The following is an 18,205-nucleotide window of genomic DNA, read 5'->3' on the forward strand; positions in this document are numbered from 1 at the left end:
AGTGATTGACTATATTTTTTATTTATTGAAATTAGTGATCCTGAACTATTTCTATGAAACATTTGATGGTTCGGTAATCTACTACTGAAAAGAATTTTGAGTATACTAATAGAGTTGAAACTAGTTTGGTACACTAATTGTTGAAGAAATTCTATTTGAACAACTTGGGTACCTCGTATTATACGTTTACAATTATCAAATCTTTATTGAAATGACGACTTCGTTTAAGAACCTTGAACTTCCATCAGATACTAATATCTTTGGGGGACCATATTTTAAATATTTTTGATAAAACCATAGGGACAATTATTTCTTTATAAAACTATTTAGTTATATCGCATTTGCCTGGCCAGGGCAAAACAATAGATTTTCTTTAAATAGTTGATTATATTGAAATATTGAAACTTTGTTATAATAATATTGTTGCTACCAATGATTATTATCATTTTGATTAATTCTATATTGGATGTTATTACTTCTATAGATGAATTTATCTCTGATGGAACCGACTGTTCAGTATTTAGGTGCATTTAACGTTCTGAAATAATTTGATCTAACTTAAAACAAATTATTTAAACTTTGCGTAAAAGGTTTAATTAATTTGGCAAAACCTACAGTAAGATAACTTTCCCAATTGTTTTCAAAAAAATTAGGTTTCGTCTTATAAACATAGAAACGTTATCTATAGGGGCGGGGCGGTGTTCTTTGAATTTGAATATAGAATTGTACTCGACCAACACTTGATAATATATTAATTTCAGCTTATTTAATTGATCTTTTAGGAAAATGAAAGAGAGGAATTGGGTTTAATTGAATTGCAACTGACTGGCTTGGGTACGAATAGACCATTAAAAATTCTTTATTTAGTTTAAAAATAGTGGCGAGCAGATTATGAAGGAAAACTTGGCAATTGGCTTTAAATTGGTATACCTATTTTTTAATAAATAAATAATTAATATTAGTGTTTATGTGAAAACTGAAAACATCCTAAATATTTATTTCAAATATTGGGTTTGTTTTTTGTTTTAATGTGACAATACTTACTTGTGCTTGGAGGCTATTAAACATATATTCACTGATTCTAAAATTGGTATTATTGATTTGATTTGTAATGGGGTAACTGTTAAATGATTTGGTTTTTCTGCAATGACAATGAGTGAGTTGATGATTTAATAAAATAAATTGAACCACTGCTGATTATTTATTTCTAACATTAATTTAAATTAGAATATGGAACCCATTCTCCGCTATCCTCGTCATACTCCTCAACAAATGGTGGTTCACCATTGGAATATGCACCATTACATTGATATGGTGATTCTGGGTTATTGCATGATTGTGAACCAGAAAAAGAAAAACGTGATTCATTTTTGTTGAATGCAGGGTAGCTAGTTTGCTCTCTTTTGTGAATATGACCTGATTCTTGAGAATTGTTTTCTTGTGGGACGCCAGAAACGGTATGACGTGCTTCATCTTGGTTAAATGTTGGGTAGTTTGATGAAGATCTTTTATTGATATGACCTGATTCTTGATCATTGTTTGATTGTGTTGAACCTGAAACGGAATGACGTGATTCGCTTTGGTTGAATGCAGGGTAGTTTGATGGTCCTCTATTTATGTAATTGTGGTTGTCATTGTGGTTGCCATTGTGGCTGCCATTGCAGTTGAAGTTGCCATTGTAGTTACCATTGTAGTTGCCATTGTAGTTGCCATTTTTGTTGAAATAGTATTTGATTAAACCCAAACCAAATAAGAAGGAAAAAACCAATGTGATAATGGTTTGACAAAATAAAACAAAATAATCGTTCATTTTTTTTTAATTTAGGTATTCTATTAAAGAATTGATTGTGAAAATGGATGATGAAATTATTATCAATTATTTGAAATTGTATTTATTTTATCTATATAAAAAATTATTGCTATTATTAATTTTTATTATTGACTATTATAAAAAATAAATAAATGAATATAATTATTTGTATATTGATAAAACGAAAAAAAAATAAAAAAATAAAAAAATAAAAATTCCCCCACACCACAAAAAAAAAAATTTAATTAAAAAAAAAAATTTTAATTAAAAAAAAATAATAATTTTATAAAATAAAAAAAATGAAATTTACCACAAAATTTTCTACAAAAGGAAAAAGAGATGGTGCACATCATTATTAAAAATTATAACAAAAATTTTTAATTTATATATCCACCATTAATTTTATTATAATAATTTTTCCCCCACACAAAAAAAATTAATAATGATTTATAATGCAGCCATCATTGCATAATATACAAAAAAAAAAAAAAAATATTATTTAAAAGAATAACATTATTTTAATTATTAACTTTATATTAAATTTGAATATTGGTATGGTTCTATTTTATAAAAATGAATATAGTTTGTAAAGGCCACATTTAATACACAAAATGTGACTATACCATTTATCCACAAATTAATATATACCTTATAAAAATTATTATATAATTTTAAATATCATTATATTTTTTAGCAATGATCATAAATAAAATATATCACCCCGTGTGCTAATTTTTCGGGGCTGCATCAAATTTTTTTTTATAAACCATCTGCAACTAGAATGATGTTAAATACAAATATTTGGAATTTATTTTTATTCACAACAAGTAACTATAGTTTTATTTAAAATACAATCGTTATTTTAGTATTAATATTTAACTATTTAACTTTTAGTTGCAATCACCAGAGGTGAAATCATTCCAGCAATCCAATTTATTATCGAACAACCTGAAATTATTCTCTTAATTTTAGCCTTTTGTATTACTAGCGTTCTTGGTCAACAATTTATTTTCTTAACAACAAATAAATTTGGTTCATTAAATTGTAGTACCATTTTTATTATTATCAAGAAAATTACCATTTATCTAAATCTACATTATTTGTACTAGCATATATTATAATTAAGGCCAACAAATGAAATATCTAATTATTTATAAATTAAAGGGTTAATAAATGTTTATAATTGCCAATTTTTTTTTTATTTTTATTTTTTTTTACTTTTCAAAACCAAATTAAAAATAGGTTGTTGAAAATAATATTGCAAAACACTATGGCAATAGCATTTGGTTTCAATTGAATTATTATTATTAGAATATAAATTTGTAAAAAGATATAGGTTGTTGAAACACACATAACATTTTTATCTAAAATTAATTTTGGAGAAGATATTATATTTCTTGAAACTCTTTTGGATAATGGAACCAGAAATAAATTGACAATTACAAAGATGTAAAAGAAATTCTCTAAATAATAACTGTTTAGTATTTGGTGTTAAAAATAAATTAACAACAACCCAAACAATTATATAACAATATATAAAACAAAATCATTATACAACCATATTACTCTTGGTATTGTTATATATACCTCTTTTCATATTGTTCTTTTGTATTTGATTCTCTTTCAATTCATTGAAAATAATCACCATTTCTATTTGAAGCTAAATCTAAATATTGCTAATAAAAAAATAGTTGTTTTCATATTCTCTATATTACCTAGTAATCCAGCATCAATAATTATACAAGTGAATGAATGGTCTATTTTAATCAAACTAATTTCATTTATATATTAATAGTCCTATTTAAAATCTCTTTTTTTAATAAAAATAAAAAAAAAAAAAAAAAAAAAAAATTAATTAAAACAATGAGGAATTGTGTAGAAATAATTATCTCTATTTCGAGTTTGATTAAAGCTTTAAACTTAATAAAATTTAGTGGGATTCAATAAAAAAATACAAGAGATTTCATTTTTTGTAATTAAAATTTACAATTATATTCAAATTATTATTATTTTTTAATGTAATATTATATAAAAATTACAAATAGTTATTTTTATTATTTTCTCATAATATCACTTTTTTTTTAAAATTTTTTCCTTGATCGGATCTCTCAACACCATTTAATATCAGAAAAAAAAATTAAAATTTATTTCTTTTTTTGAATCTGTTATTTTTTTTTTTTTTTTATATTTTTTTTCTTGAAAAATAATTATAAAATTATCATTATTTTATGTTATTTTTTGATATTAATTTTGTATCAAAAAAGTTTATCATTAATTTCTCATAAATTATTCTTCATAAAAACAATCAATATATCAAAAAAAAAAAATTTTTAAAAAAATTGTAATTTATTGGTAAAGTCAGTTTTTAAGAAACAAAAAAGAAAAAAAAAAAATTCAGATTTTTTTAAAAAAAAAAATATAAATTGCAAAAAATTTCATTTTGATTTATATATTGTTTTAAAAAATATTACAATACAAATAATTTAGAAGGTATTTATTATTTAATAATCAATCAATCAATTTATTATTTGTTTATATTTAATCAATCACTACCTCCAAAATATTCAATATAGCTTTATTATTATAGTATATTTTTTTATTTTTTTTTTTGTGTATAATAATATATCAACCACACTATCTTTTTTTATTTATAGAAATAAATAAATAAATATCACACATACATAAAAATTTCAGTTTTTTTTTTTTTCTTTACTTTTTCAAAGTTTTTTAAAATATCTTTTCTTTTTTTTTTAAAAATATTTTTTTTTTTTTTTAAATTTTTTTTATAATTAAATTTTTTTTTTTTTTTAATAACTTTTTTTTCTTTATTTTTTTTTTCTATTATTTTATATTTATAAATATATTAATCTAATTTCTTTTTATCAGATTTTTTTTTTTTTTTTTTTTATATAACCAATTCAACTCAATAAATATATATATATAAACCAAGATGGCTGATATTAACTCTGTTATTAGAATTAAACCATTCCATTATATCCATGTAAGTATTCAATAGTTCTAAAAATAAATTAATTAATTAATTTCAAAAAAAAATATTAATATTAATTTTATTATTTTTTTATTAAATTTAGGTATTAGATAATAATACTAATGTTACTAGAGTTGAAGTTGGTCCACAAACCTTCACCAGACAAGATCATGAAAAGTTAGTCAGTGGCCCAGATGCCATGATTATGATCCCACAAAGACATTATTGTACCGTTTCAAATCCAATTGTTCGTGATGAAAAGGGTTCATTAGTTTTAGACGAATATGGTCAAGTTAAATTAAGACATGGTGATGAAGAAATCCGTCACAGTCAAGATCCATTCCCATTATACCCAGGTGAAAAGATCAGTGGTCGTGTTACTCCACTCCAAGTTGTTGCACCATTAAAAGCCTTAAGACTTCGTGCTCTTCGTGATTTTACCGATGGTAAAGTTACCCACGTTGCTGGTGATGAATGGTTATTCGAAGGTCCAAACACCTTTATTCCACGTATTGAAGTTAGAATTGAAGAAGAAATTAAAGCCACCATTATTGGTCCAAATCAAGCTCTTAAATTAAGAGCCAATAAAGCTTGTATTGATCGTTCAGGTTCCCAACGTAAAGCTGGTGAAGAATGGTTAGTTCGTCAACAAGGTGCCTACTTACCAGGTGTTGATGAAAAAGTTGTCGAAATTGTCAATGCTTATATTTTAACCGATAAAAAAGCTCTTCACTTAAAAGCCACCAAGACTTTCTCAGATGAAACCAAAAAACCAGCTGTCCAACGTAAAGCTGGTGAAGAATGGTTAGTTGTCAGCACCGATGCTGAAACTCACATTCCAGATGTCTACGAACAAGTTGTTGGTGAAGTTCACATTACTACTCTTTCAAATCGTCAATATTGTGTTGTTTTAGACCCAATTGGTCCAAATGGTAAACCACAACTTGGTCAAAAACAACTTCGTAAAGGTGAAGTTGCATTCTTCTTAAACCCAGGTGAATCATTAGAAGGTAACAAAATTCACAATATCTACGTTTTAACCGAACAAGAAGCTCTCCTCTTAAGAGCCAAAGAAACCTTCAGTTTTGATGGTGAATCACATTTAGCTGGTGATCGTTGGATGATCTATGGTCCATGTGACTATGTTCCACCAGTTCAAGTTGAAGTTTTAGAAAAACGTCACTCAATCCCACTCGACGAAAATGAAGGTATTTACATTCGTGATATTAAAACTGGTAAAGTTTCATCAATTAAAGGTCAATCATACATGTTAAAAGCCAGCGAAGAACTTTGGGAAAAAGTTTTACCACGTACTGTTGAAGAAGTTTTAGCTAAAGAATCATTAAACCCAGAATTCACTGAAAATCGTGATTCAACTCGTGTTGTTACCTATCGTGCCCCACACAATAGTGCTGTTCAAATTTACGATTACAAAGAAAAGAAATCACGTGTTGTCTTTGGTCCAGATCTTGTTATGTTAGGTCCAGACGAACATTTCACCGTTCTTTCACTCTCTGGTGATAAACCAAAGAGACCACATCAAATTAAAGCTATTGCTCTTTTCTTAGGTCCAGATTTCATGACTGATGTTGTTATTGTCGAAACCTCCGATCATGCCCGTCTTTCATTAAAACTCTCATACAATTGGGAATTTAAAGTTGATCGTACCAAGATCGAAGATGCTCAAAAGATCTTCCAAGTCCCAGATTTTGTTGGTGATTCATGTAAAGCTATTGCTTCAAGAGTTAGAGGTGCTGTTGCTGCTGTATCATTCGATGATTTCCACAAACGTTCAGCTCAAGTTATTCGTCAATCAGTCTTTGGTACTGATGAAAATGGTGAAGTTCGTGGTAACTTCTCATTCAATTCAAACAATTTAGTCATCACCAATATTGATATTCAATCAGTTGAACCAGTCGATCAAAGAACTCGTGATTCATTACAAAAATCAGTTCAATTAGCCATTGAAATTACCACTAAATCACAAGAAGCTGCTGCCAGACACGAAGCTGAAAAATTAGAACAAGGTGCTCGTGGTCGTCTCGAACGTCAAAAGATTACTGATGAAGCTCAATCTGAAATGGCTCGTAAAGAACTCTTACAACTCCAAGCTCAATCAGCTACCGTCGAATCTAGTGGTCAAGCTATTGCTGAAGCTCAAGCTACCGCAGAAGCTGCCACTATTGCTGCCGAAGCTAATGTCAAACAAGCTGAATTAAAAGCTCAAGCCCTCAAAATCCGTGCTGAATCAGAAATTAATATCCTCAAGAGTCAAAGAGAAAACGAACTCAACTACAAAAAATCAATTGATGAATTAGAAATCAGCAAAGCTTCCGAATTATCAGAAATCGAAGCCTCCAAATTCAAAGCTATGGTTGATTCAATTGGTCGTGAAGCTATTGTTTCAATGGCTAAAGCTGGTCCAGAAACCCAAGCCAAACTCCTTGGTTCACTTAACCTTAAATCTGTTATGATTACTGATGGTAACAGCCCAGTCAATCTTTTCAACACTGCCAATGGTTTAATTGGTAACAATGCTCCAAAGAAAAATTAAATAAGTAATTTTTAAAAAAACAGAAAAAAAAAAAATTTATTTAAATCATAATAATAATTTATTTAAAAAAAAAAAAACTATAAAAAGTTTTTTTTTAAATTTAATATAAAATAAAAAACTGTAAAATAATTAAAATATTTTTAGAAAAAATAGTTTTAAAAACAATTATAAAATCTCTTTTTCTTATTTTTTTTATATTTTTTTAAATTTTTTTAATATAATATTATTTGTTGCAATATTTTGGGAACTAATTAATTATTTAGTTTTTAATAAAAAAAAATAAAAAAACAAGAAAGTAATTGGTTTAGGAAATGTTTTTATTTTATTTATTTGATAGGTTTAAATTTAAATTTGATAAATAATCTTTAATTTGATCATATTTTATAAATTTTGGAATTGCATCTAATTTTGAAGTTAACTTACCCAATAAAAAGGAATATGAATTTGAAATAAATAATGAATAATTAAAAGATTCTATTGCTACAAACATGGTTCTGCCCATTTTAATACCAAACCCAGCGGCAACTGAGACAAATAATGGAATAATAACTGAATATTTAATTTCTATAATACAATCTAAAATAAGTTTCTTTTTGTTGATTTTTCTTTTATTATTGTTATTTGCAATATTGTAATTCTTGTTATAAACTATTTCACCAGCAGTACTATTATTTTCGTCATCTCGGTAACTATTATCACTACTGCTTATACCACTATTATTTTGTTCTTCTCTTTCTTGTTGTTGTTGTTGTTGTCTAAAATAGTTTTCTCTTTCATTACCATCTGTAAATGTTTGTTCGTTATTATTACTATTAAAATATAAATTATTATTATTATTTTCTATTGGATCTAAAAAATTTTCAAATTCTCCTTCTTCATTAACTGGTACCATTCTGTGAATTTCAAAGTACTCTGATAGTTTAATTAGACAATCTAAAACCAGTTCAGTTCTTTCATTATTTACCAAGTCATTTGTATTGAATAAATATTCATTTGGAACATATAACCTATAAATTAGATGAACATATTAAATAAATAAATATTAATAAAATTTAAAATATTACTCATATTTTATTAATTTTTTCAACAAACCTGCATTTCTTTAAAAATAGATTTATATTTTCGATTTGTTTAAATGGTAAAGGTGCTATATCGCTATAATGAATAAAATCGATTCTGTTGTGAAATTTATTCATAATCTTGCATAGAATTGTACCATCACGAAGTGAATCGAATATGCTGTTATTACCAAGATTAATATTTAATATATATTCTATCCATAATTTAACTGCTCTTTGTTTTTGAATAAAATTTTCATCATAATTCATTCTTTTATTGTTAATAATATTACTATATAACACAAACTATAAATTTAAATATTTGATAAATATCACACACACACACCAATACTAAAAAACAAAAAACAAAAAGAAGCACATACAAAAAAAAAAAAAAAAGAAAAAAATGATGATTGATATTTTTGTTGAAAAAAAATAAATTTAAAATAATAAATATAAAAAAATAAAAAAAAAAATTATTTTTTGTGAATTTTTTTTTTTTGTAAAAAAAATTTTATTTAAATTATTTAAAAAAAATTATTTATTATTAATCAGTATTTAGATAAACCAATTAAATTTAGATTATAATATCATTATTAAATAGATACGATATATATTAAGAAAAAAAAACAAAAACACCAACACACAACACACAAACAAATTTTCAAAAAAACGCCCAATAAAAAATATTTTAAAAAATTTCACACAACACGAATATATTCACATATTAGATATACAACCAATAATGATAAATATAATTTTATCGTCATCAAAATCAATAAAGTTTAATAACAGTAGATTATTTAAATCAATATTATCTTTAAATTACTCAACAACCAATAATATTAATAATAATAGTGTTAATAACAATAATTTAAAATCAATTAAAGGGACATATGATTACTTTCCAAATGAAAAAAGAGTTTATAGTTTTGTAAATCAAATTGGTAAAAGTGTTTCAGAACTTTATGGATATGAAGAGATTTCAACACCGATTATAGAACCATTCGAGTTATTTAATAGATCAGTTGGAGAATATTCAGATATAGTAATGAAAGAGATGTTTACTTTTAAAGATTTATCAGGTCAGGCTATTTGTTTAAGACCAGAAGGAACAGCAGGTGTGATTAGGGCAATTATAAATGAAGGTTCAACTACTAGTACATCACCAACTCAAAAGTATTATTATAGCGGTCCAATGTTTCGTTATGAAAGACCACAAAAAGGTAGACAAAGACAATTCGAACAATTTGGTGCAGAGTTAATTGGAGATTCACATCCAAGATCCGATGTCGAAATCATAGATATGGCATATCACTTTATTGAAAAATTGGGTATTCCATCAGACCAATTCCACTTAAAGATCAATTCATTAGGGGATAAAAACTCAATCAAAACTTATAGCGATGCATTAACTGAATTTTATCAAGGTAAAATCGATAAACTATCACCAGATTCAATAAAACGTCTACAAAGAGGTAATGCATTAAGAATTTTAGACTCAAAAGACAAAGGTGATATTGAAATCAATAAAGATGCTCCTCTTTTACAAAACTATCTATCAGATTCATGTAAACAAAGATTTAAATCAGTTTTAGAAGGCTTGGATAACTTGGGTATTAAATATCAAATTGACAATGGTTTGGTACGTGGTTTGGATTACTACAGACATACAATTTTTGAAATTATAATCTTAAAAGATAATTTGGCAATTTTAGGTGGTGGTAGATATGACGGTTTAGCAAATAATATAGGTTACAAACACAATGAAATTTTACCATCTATAGGGTAGCTATTTTTTAATATAGGTTTTATAAAGGAACCCATAACTTTTATATATATTAACATTCCATTTTTATTATCAATATAGTTGGGCATCAGGTATCGATAGAATCTTAATATATATTAATCAAGATATTATACCAAAGAAATCAAATCCTATTGGTATCGTTATTGGTAATCAAATTTTTTCAGATAGTGCAATGAGCTTATGTTCAAGATTAAGAAAGAATGGTTTTTATACAGTGCTTCCAACTTTTAAATTGGATGAAGAAAATATGACAAAACAATTAAAGAAAATTTCAAAATTTAATCCAAATTTTGTAGTCATCTTTGGTGAAGATGAAATGAAGAGTAACTCTGTCTGCATCAAAAATATGAATGAAAGAACCCAAGAAGTTGTTCATTTTAATGACATTGAAAAATATTTATTATTAAACAACAATATCATTGAGAAAAATAATATTGAAAGTGATATTAAAGACAATAAAATAAATATATAAAGAAAATAGTGCTATATAGTTTATAGTATTATGCTTTTTTTTTTTTTTTTAACTTTATTTTTAAATATTTACAATACAAATTTACTTTTAAATTATTATTTGCATTTAATCATATTTGGTTGGATGATGGGTTGCTATATAGTTGATTGCCTTGTGCTGCTCTTTTGTTACTATTCTTTCGATAATTTCACCATCGCCTCTAACAGCCCTCATTCTTCCAGTATCTTCATCATAGACTTCGGTATAGGTGCTTCTTAATTTTTCATATTCAAAATCTGACAATGGACCCATCCTACGCTTATTTTCATTAACATTTGTAGTTGGTGTAGTTGTTGTTGTTGTGGTTATTTTTGATGTTGAAAGTTTTTTTTCTAATTTCAATTTTTTCTTTTCTCTTTTTAATTCTTTTTTTAATTTTTTTTCTTCTTTTTTCTTTTTCTTTTTTTCTTTTTCTTTTTTTTCTTTTTTCTCTTTTTTCTCTTTTTTCTCTTTCTTTTTTCTTTTCTTTCTTTCCTCATATGGTGATGATGAGTCTGATGACGAGTCTGATGATGTATCTGAATAAGATGAATCGGAGGATAGTGATCTTGATCTTGATCTTGACCTATATCTTTTTTTTTTATCTCTTGATAAACTTCTATTTTTTCTTTCTCTAGATTCATCTCTATTTCTACTTACATCAGGCGATTTGTTTCTGTCCCTGTCTCCCCCTCTACTTCTCTCACTATCTCGTTCCCTGTCTATTCCTCTATCTCTACTTTTATATTTATCATTTGACCTTGATCTTGATCTTGATCTATTTCTATTATCTCTATATCTTTCCCTTGACCTTGATCCATCTCTATATCTTTCTCTATTTCTTTCTCTACTTGGACTTTTATCCCTATATAATTCTCTTCTATCTTTTATATCTCCATCTTTATCATTCATTGTAATAATTTAAAAAAAAACAATTTAAATTTTAAAATATTAAAAAAAATAAAAAAAAAAAAATTATTTTTTTTAATTTTTTATTTTTAATTTTTATTTTTAATTTTTAATTTTTTTTAATTTTTTTTTTTTCGTTTTTCGTTTTATTTTTTATTTTTTTTTTCTTTAAATTTAAATTTGTTTATATATTTTTTAAAGATATATAAATAATATAAATATGCAAAGAAAGAAATTAGCTTCTAAATTTTCATTAAAAAAAAAACCAACTGAAACTACTACACCAAAAGTAGTAGAAGAATCTGTAAATAATACTGAAGTAATTGAAGAAAAAATTATAATAACAAAACCAATTTTAAAAAAGACTAAAGTTGAAAAAGAAGAAAAGAAAAAAGTCATTTTCGAAACCAGTAAAAATCAAACCCAATTATTTAATAAAACATTAAAGATTTCAGATAAACCATTAGTTATGCCAAAAGTTATCAGTTGTGGTACTACCACCAACACAGCCACTACATCAGATACAGTCCCAAAAAAGTCATTAACCTCTACAACTAAATCAAATAAAGCAACTGTTAAAAAATCAGTTACAGATAAAAAACCAAAAAAATCAAATAAAAAAGTTGTAGAGGAACCAATTCAACAAATAGAAGAGGAAGTTAATGATATGGTTGAACAAGAGCAAACCATTGAAGAGCCAGAACAAGAACAAGAACAAGAGCCAGAACAAGAACCAGAACAAGAACAAGAACCAGAGCAAAAACAAAAACCAGAACCAAAAAATAAAAATAATATTAAAAATATTAAAGAACAGCTTGTAGATAATAAAAATAAAAAATTAAAAAAACAAAAAGAAATTGATAGTTCAGATAGTTCAGATAGTGATTCAGAAATTAAAAATAAAAAAGTTAAGGATAGTACAATTAGCGGATTTAATATTCTACCAATCACAATCGAAAACTCAGTATTTAAAAAATATCTATATATTAAAAAAGAAACATCAAAGAAATGGCCATCCAACAAGACATTATTTGTAACCAATTTACCAAGTAATTGTAAAACACTCGATGATATTAAAAAGTTATTTAAATATGATTATATCGAATCAGTTCACTTTGGACAACCAAAACCAAAAGAAGAGCAACCACAACAATATTATGATGATGAAGAGGAAGCTGTAGAAAAGATTGACGAAACAACATTACATGTAGCTCACATCGTTATGAACGATCAAGATTCACTCCAATTGTTCTTAAAGAAATCACACACACTTTTAATTCAACAACCAGCAATCAATGGCAATGGTTTCGATTCAATGACAAATCAATACAATTCAAATGTTATCACCGACTATGATTTATTACAGGAGAAATTAGATAGTATAATGATGGATTACGATAGAAGAGCTTTAGAAACTAAAAAGAGATCAAAACAAAGACAAGTCCCAGATGCCGATGGTTTTGTTACTGTTGGTCCATCAAGTGCAAAGATTATGACAGCTGAAGAGGTTAAAGCTTTAATAGCCAAAAAAGAGAAAAAGAACTTTTATGCCTTCCAACATAGACAACAAAAGAAAGATGAATTGGAAACCCTCAGAAAGAAATTCGAAGAAGATAAACAAAAAATCGCCAAAATTACAGCCGCTAGAAAATTCAAACCATATTAATATAATAATAAATACACACATTATTATTATTATTTTATATATTAGTATAATAATATAAATAAATAATAATATATTAATAATAATATAAATAATATAGAAATAAAGAAAATATAGTTATTTTATTATAAAAAAAAAAAAAGAAAAAAAAAAAAAGAAAAAGAAAATAAATAAAAAATAAATAAAAAAAAAAAATTTAAACAAATTTATATTTGTGTTTATGTTTATATCTAGATATATTTTATTTTATTAAACTTTTATATCCAATTCTTTTTCATTTCTAAAAGTGATGATATTGTTAAACTGTATTCTCTAATTAAAGAGCAATATTGTACATTGTTTGTTTGGACTAATTGTGTTTGGGCATCTTTAAGTTTTTCGAATAATATTTTTAATGTGTGATCGGTGAAATCTGGTAACTCTTGAATTTCTTCGTTGATAATGGATGAATTTGTTGAGGTGAATGATGTTTGTGATAAAAATGAATTGTTATGTTTATTTTGTGTTGGTGTGAATGGTGCTACCATTTTTTGTTTTTTTTGATCTGGCTCTGGGTATGGAGGTGATATGTTACTATAGTGATTTATTGGATTGGTGTTGTTGGATTTAATTGGTGTAATATTAACTTTATTTTCAATAGTTTCTGATGATATATCGTTTTGTGTTACTATTGATTTTTGTTGTTGTTGTGTTAATTGAGGTACTTGCTGTGGTACTTGTGGTTGTGATTGTTGTGGTTGTGGTTGTGGTTGTTGTGTTGGTTGTTGTGGTTGTTGTTTTATTTTTAAATCACCAACATTTAAACCTGATTGTTGACATGATACACAATAAAATCTTTTTTCCCTATCTTTTAATAATGGAACTCCAAAGCAGTCATAATTTGGACATATATCAGAAAGTAGAGTCCAGCCTTTTAATAAAAATTCACCCATCTTTGAACTAAATTCGTCAGATTTCTTAATTTTTTTTTCGATTAATATTTTTTCTTCTTCGGTCAATGGTTCGATATCTTCGTCATAGTCATAATCGTCATAGTCGTCATAATAGGATGTTGAATAGTTGTTTTTATTTGAAATTGGTTTATTGTTATTGTTATTATTATTATTATTATCAGTTTGATCTTTCATTTCGATATCTTTTTTGCTAATATCCTCAATGGTTGTTGGGGATGGTATTGGGGTTGAGGCAGTTGATGAAACTATATTAATAATATCGTTTGAATCTTTATGAATATTTAATTTATCTTCTACAATATTCTTTTTTTCGTCTCTTTTAAGGGTTCTGTCACAGGATACGCACAATATGACATTATTCTTTTTATCTTCTACCAATGGCACAATAACACAATCTTTACAAACGTCATTTAACATTGTCCATCCTAGTAATAGTTTTTTACCTAATAATAATGTAACATCTTTTTTATCATTTTTTTCCATTGTATGTTTATTTATTTATATTTTTAATTATATTTAAAAAATTTTAATTAACGAAATGAGTTAAAATTATTCGTTTTGTTGAAATTTTTGAAAAAGAAAAAAATATAAATAAAATAATTATTTTAAAAAAAAAATTAAAATATTTTAAAAAAAATAAATAATTTTTTATTTTTTTAAATTTTTTTTATTTTTATTTATTTTTTCTTTTTATATTAAAAAATAATAAAACCCACACACATTCATTATATATCTTTTTTTTAAATTGTTATTTGTTTTAAAAAAATGGGTAAAGCTGAAGCATTAACACCAAAAGCAATCGCAAATAAAATTAAAGCCAAAGGTTTACAAAAATTAAGATGGTATTGTCAGTTATGTCAAAAACAATGTCGTGACGAAAATGGTTTTAAGGTAACTATATTATACTATTTTATATATATAAAATATAAACTAAATCTAATGTTGTTATTATTACTATTTCCATGTATTTATTTAGTGCCATATTGATTCTGAAGGTCATCAAAGACAAATGGAAGTTTTTTCAGGTAGATCTAATTTTATTGTTGACCAATACTCTAAAGAATTTGAAGAGGATTTTATAAGATTATTATCTAGACAATATTTAAACTCAAAGGTATCAGCAAATCAGGTTTATTCAGATTATATTAAAGATAGACATCATGTTCATATGAACTCTACACAATGGACTACATTATCAGAGTTTGTAAAATACTTGGGCAAAACAAGTAAATGTATAGTAGAGGAAACACCCAAAGGATGGCTTATTTCTTATATAAATAGAGATCCAGCATATATAAACAAAAAAGTAAGTTAACAACCATCTATATATATATATATATGTTTTATTATCTATATTACCTTGGTATTAACTTTTGTTTTTTCTTTTTTATTATATTTTTAGGAAAATGAAGAAAAGAAAGAGAAAATGGAAATTCTTGAAGAAGAAAGACAAAAAATTGAAATTGAAAAAAGATTAAAAGAATTAAACAAGTTTGATACATTAGATGAAGAAAAGATTAAACCTTCTGAACTAACTCAAGAGGATAAAGAACAATTAGCAAATATAGGTTTAACTTTAAAAACAAACTCTTCAAAATTAGCATACGATAAAAATATATTTGTTAGCACTAGCAGCAGCACCAACGATAGCAAAAAGATAAGTAATGACGAAACCAATCCAAAACCATATGCAAAGAAATTAACAGCAATGGAGGAAATAATGTTAAAAGAAAAAGAAAAACAAGAGTTTCAAAAAAGAAAAGACCAAGAAAAACACCAAAACACTACAACTACTACATCAACCTCAACTACAAATACATCGAAAAAAGAAGTACCATGGATTATTAAAGATATCGTTGTTAAAATTGTCGATAAACAATTATCAGATGGAAAATACTATAAAAAGAAAGGGTACATCATGTCAGTGGAAAATGAATTTTTAGCCAGAGTTAAACTTTTAGATACCTCAGATATTTTAAAAATTGATCAAATATTTTTAGAAACAGTTATCCCACAGGTCGGCAGCGAGGTAATGGTATTAAATGGAAAATATAGAGGCAAAGTTGCTTCAATGAAGGATGTCAATTTCGAAAAGTTTAATGCAACTTTAAAACTATCAGATGGAACAACCCTCACTTTACCTTATGAAGATTTCAGCAAACTATATTAAATATAAAATTCAAATTTATCTTTTTTTTTTAATCTTTTCTTTTTTTTTTTTTTAATAAAATTATAAAATATCTTTTTTTTTTTTATTTATAATATATAAATAATCTAAAACCAAAACAATAAAGCCATAGTTATTAATACCTATACATATTTATTATTATTTTATTTATTTGCTTTTCTATGTTAGCTTTTTATTGTTTGTTATAATTAGTTTGGGAAGATGACCTCTGAGGAAACGATTTTAATATTTGAAACTTTTTTTTCATATAAAGGAAAAGGAGGGAAATCAATTTGAAATAATATTTGATTAGCATCTTGTGGAGTATTATTCGTTCTTATCATTATTTTTATTTCTTTATACTTTGTTTTATTTTAAAAAAATAGTTTAAAAACAAAAAATTATAAAAATAATCATTGTAAAATTGAAAGATTTTTTTTATAAAAAATGTAAAATATTTTCAGTAAACAATGTGAAAATTTTAGTAACTATTACTAATATCATAGTTTTAAATAAAGATAAAAAATAATAAAAAAAAAAATTAAATTGTGTTATAATAAAAATAAAAATAATTTATTAAATATTATAGTTATAAACATCACTTTATATAATGATTATTATGCTTTTTTTAATTATATATAAATATGTTATTTTAAGGTTGTTTGTTATATTTTTATTTTATATATTAAAATAATGTATTTTATATTTGATATTATATTTATTTATTAATGATTTAATGTATATTGATATTATGACTATTGGCTGCTAAATGATCCATGGGCATCGTAATAAACAGAACCATCTACGTTTATGGATGAGTTTAAGCTAGAATTGGTTGAATTAAATACATTTGAATTAAGATTTTCATTTTGGTTTGAGCTTGAAGTTGTTGTATTATTTAAACTATTATTATTATTAAAATTGTTTTGGAACCTAACATTCGATTTATTATTACTATTACTATTATTATTATTATTATTATTATTATTATTATTATTTACACCTAATAAAATTGAATCCATTATTGAATCTGTAACACCTAAATCTGTAGTTGGTGGATTTGCATCATAATGTGATTCTGTAAAGTTTGTATAGTGGGAATAAAATTGATCTGAATGTGGTTGTGGTTGTTGCTTATTTTGTTGTTGTTGTTGTTGTTGATATTGTTCAGTTTCATAGAGATCGCTGTTTTCTTCATCCTCTGTATCTTCTTGAAAAGCTTTATATGTGCTGTTACTATCATTATTATTATTATTATTATTGTTGTTGTTATTATTATTATGTACAAATGTTTCTTTAAATGAACTTGATTGTTCTTGGTAACCTTTATGTAAATCACTAAATGAAGAAGTCATATATCTAGAGTCTTGTTGCTGTGGTTGTTTTGAGTTTATAAAAACTTTACTGTTGTTGTTATTGTTACTATAATAGTCATTTACGTTTATGACTGAGCTGTTTATATTATTATTATTATCTGGTTCTTTATAATTTGAACCATCAAGACGGATAACTGATGGTGGGTTATATGTATTAATTATTCTAGGGTCAAGTGCTAAACAAACAAAAGAAATGTTAGTAACAATTTTATATTTATATAACTATTTTGTGTGAGTATACTTACGATTAGCATCATAATAATCTTCATACTCTTGATCATAAATGAAAGGATCGTATGGTGTATGTGACCTTTTAATGCAACAACAACAAATATTACCCATTTTTGCTTTGTTTATTTATTGTTGTTATATTATGAAAATTGAATGTTGTTTTTGGTTGATATTAAGTTTCGTGAATAACAAGTT

General features: G+C 25.2%; 9 protein-coding genes across 9 annotated transcripts; 4 read left to right on the plus strand and 5 right to left on the minus strand.

Moving 5' to 3' along the window:
- Positions 1–1,213: 1,213 nt before the first annotated feature.
- Positions 1,214–1,810, minus strand: DICPUDRAFT_82786 (uncharacterized protein; the record flags this gene model as incomplete). The annotated part of the gene is made up of 1 exon (XM_003292115.1): positions 1,214–1,810. The coding sequence occupies one exon, from the start codon at positions 1,808–1,810 to the stop codon at positions 1,214–1,216; it is 597 nt and encodes a 198-aa protein (XP_003292163.1).
- Positions 1,811–4,760: 2,950 nt separating this feature from the next.
- Positions 4,761–7,497, plus strand: DICPUDRAFT_50257 (major vault protein-alpha; the record flags this gene model as incomplete). The annotated part of the gene is made up of 2 exons (XM_003292106.1): positions 4,761–4,811; positions 4,903–7,497. 2 exons carry the CDS (start codon positions 4,761–4,763, stop codon positions 7,351–7,353), a joined length of 2,502 nt encoding a protein of 833 aa, XP_003292154.1. The 3' UTR covers positions 7,354–7,497.
- A 178-nt stretch (positions 7,498–7,675) lies between these two features.
- On the minus strand, positions 7,676–8,681 carry DICPUDRAFT_156854 (uncharacterized protein; the record flags this gene model as incomplete). The annotated part of the gene is made up of 2 exons (XM_003292116.1): positions 7,676–8,360; positions 8,446–8,681. 2 exons carry the CDS (start codon positions 8,679–8,681, stop codon positions 7,676–7,678), a joined length of 921 nt encoding a protein of 306 aa, XP_003292164.1.
- A 604-nt stretch (positions 8,682–9,285) lies between these two features.
- Positions 9,286–10,588, plus strand: DICPUDRAFT_7467 (uncharacterized protein; the record flags this gene model as incomplete). Its single annotated transcript, XM_003292107.1, has 2 exons — positions 9,286–10,199; positions 10,282–10,588. Coding segments are annotated over 2 exons (1,221 nt in total), but the record flags the coding sequence as incomplete, so codon positions are not given.
- Positions 10,589–10,798: 210 nt separating this feature from the next.
- DICPUDRAFT_40117 (uncharacterized protein) lies at positions 10,799–10,996 on the minus strand (the record flags this gene model as incomplete). The annotated part of the gene is made up of 1 exon (XM_003292117.1): positions 10,799–10,996. A coding segment is annotated over one exon (198 nt), but the record flags the coding sequence as incomplete, so codon positions are not given.
- Positions 10,997–11,840: 844 nt separating this feature from the next.
- On the plus strand, positions 11,841–13,286 carry DICPUDRAFT_82791 (uncharacterized protein; the record flags this gene model as incomplete). The annotated part of the gene is made up of 1 exon (XM_003292108.1): positions 11,841–13,286. The coding sequence occupies one exon, from the start codon at positions 11,841–11,843 to the stop codon at positions 13,284–13,286; it is 1,446 nt and encodes a 481-aa protein (XP_003292156.1).
- Positions 13,287–13,540: 254 nt separating this feature from the next.
- On the minus strand, positions 13,541–14,719 carry DICPUDRAFT_89700 (uncharacterized protein; the record flags this gene model as incomplete). The annotated part of the gene is made up of 1 exon (XM_003292118.1): positions 13,541–14,719. The coding sequence occupies one exon, from the start codon at positions 14,717–14,719 to the stop codon at positions 13,541–13,543; it is 1,179 nt and encodes a 392-aa protein (XP_003292166.1).
- Positions 14,720–15,001: 282 nt separating this feature from the next.
- DICPUDRAFT_40129 (uncharacterized protein) lies at positions 15,002–16,406 on the plus strand (the record flags this gene model as incomplete). Its single annotated transcript, XM_003292109.1, has 3 exons — positions 15,002–15,127; positions 15,213–15,542; positions 15,639–16,406. The coding sequence occupies 3 exons, from the start codon at positions 15,002–15,004 to the stop codon at positions 16,404–16,406; spliced, it is 1,224 nt and encodes a 407-aa protein (XP_003292157.1).
- A 545-nt stretch (positions 16,407–16,951) lies between these two features.
- On the minus strand, positions 16,952–18,205 carry DICPUDRAFT_99247 (uncharacterized protein). The gene is made up of 2 exons (XM_003292119.1): positions 18,025–18,205; positions 16,952–17,955 (listed from the first exon to the last, which is right to left on the minus strand). The coding sequence occupies exons 1-2, from the start codon at positions 18,119–18,121 to the stop codon at positions 17,159–17,161; spliced, it is 894 nt and encodes a 297-aa protein (XP_003292167.1). The 5' UTR covers positions 18,122–18,205; the 3' UTR covers positions 16,952–17,158.

The sequence above is a fragment of the Dictyostelium purpureum genome (assembly GCF_000190715.1).
Source record: "Dictyostelium purpureum unplaced genomic scaffold DICPUscaffold_323, whole genome shotgun sequence".
Lineage (NCBI taxonomy): Eukaryota > Evosea > Eumycetozoa > Dictyosteliales > Dictyosteliaceae > Dictyostelium > Dictyostelium purpureum.

Bases quoted from the DNA above. Each gene is read 5' to 3' on its own strand.
- DICPUDRAFT_99247 (XM_003292119.1), bottom strand. From the start codon at position 18,121: ATGGGTAATATTTGTTGTTGTTGCATTAAAAGGTCACATACACCATAC. The intron at 17,956-18,024 runs GTAAGTATACTC...TTGTTTGTTTAG, and splicing joins AGATTATTATGATGCTAATC to CACTTGACCCTAGAATAATT.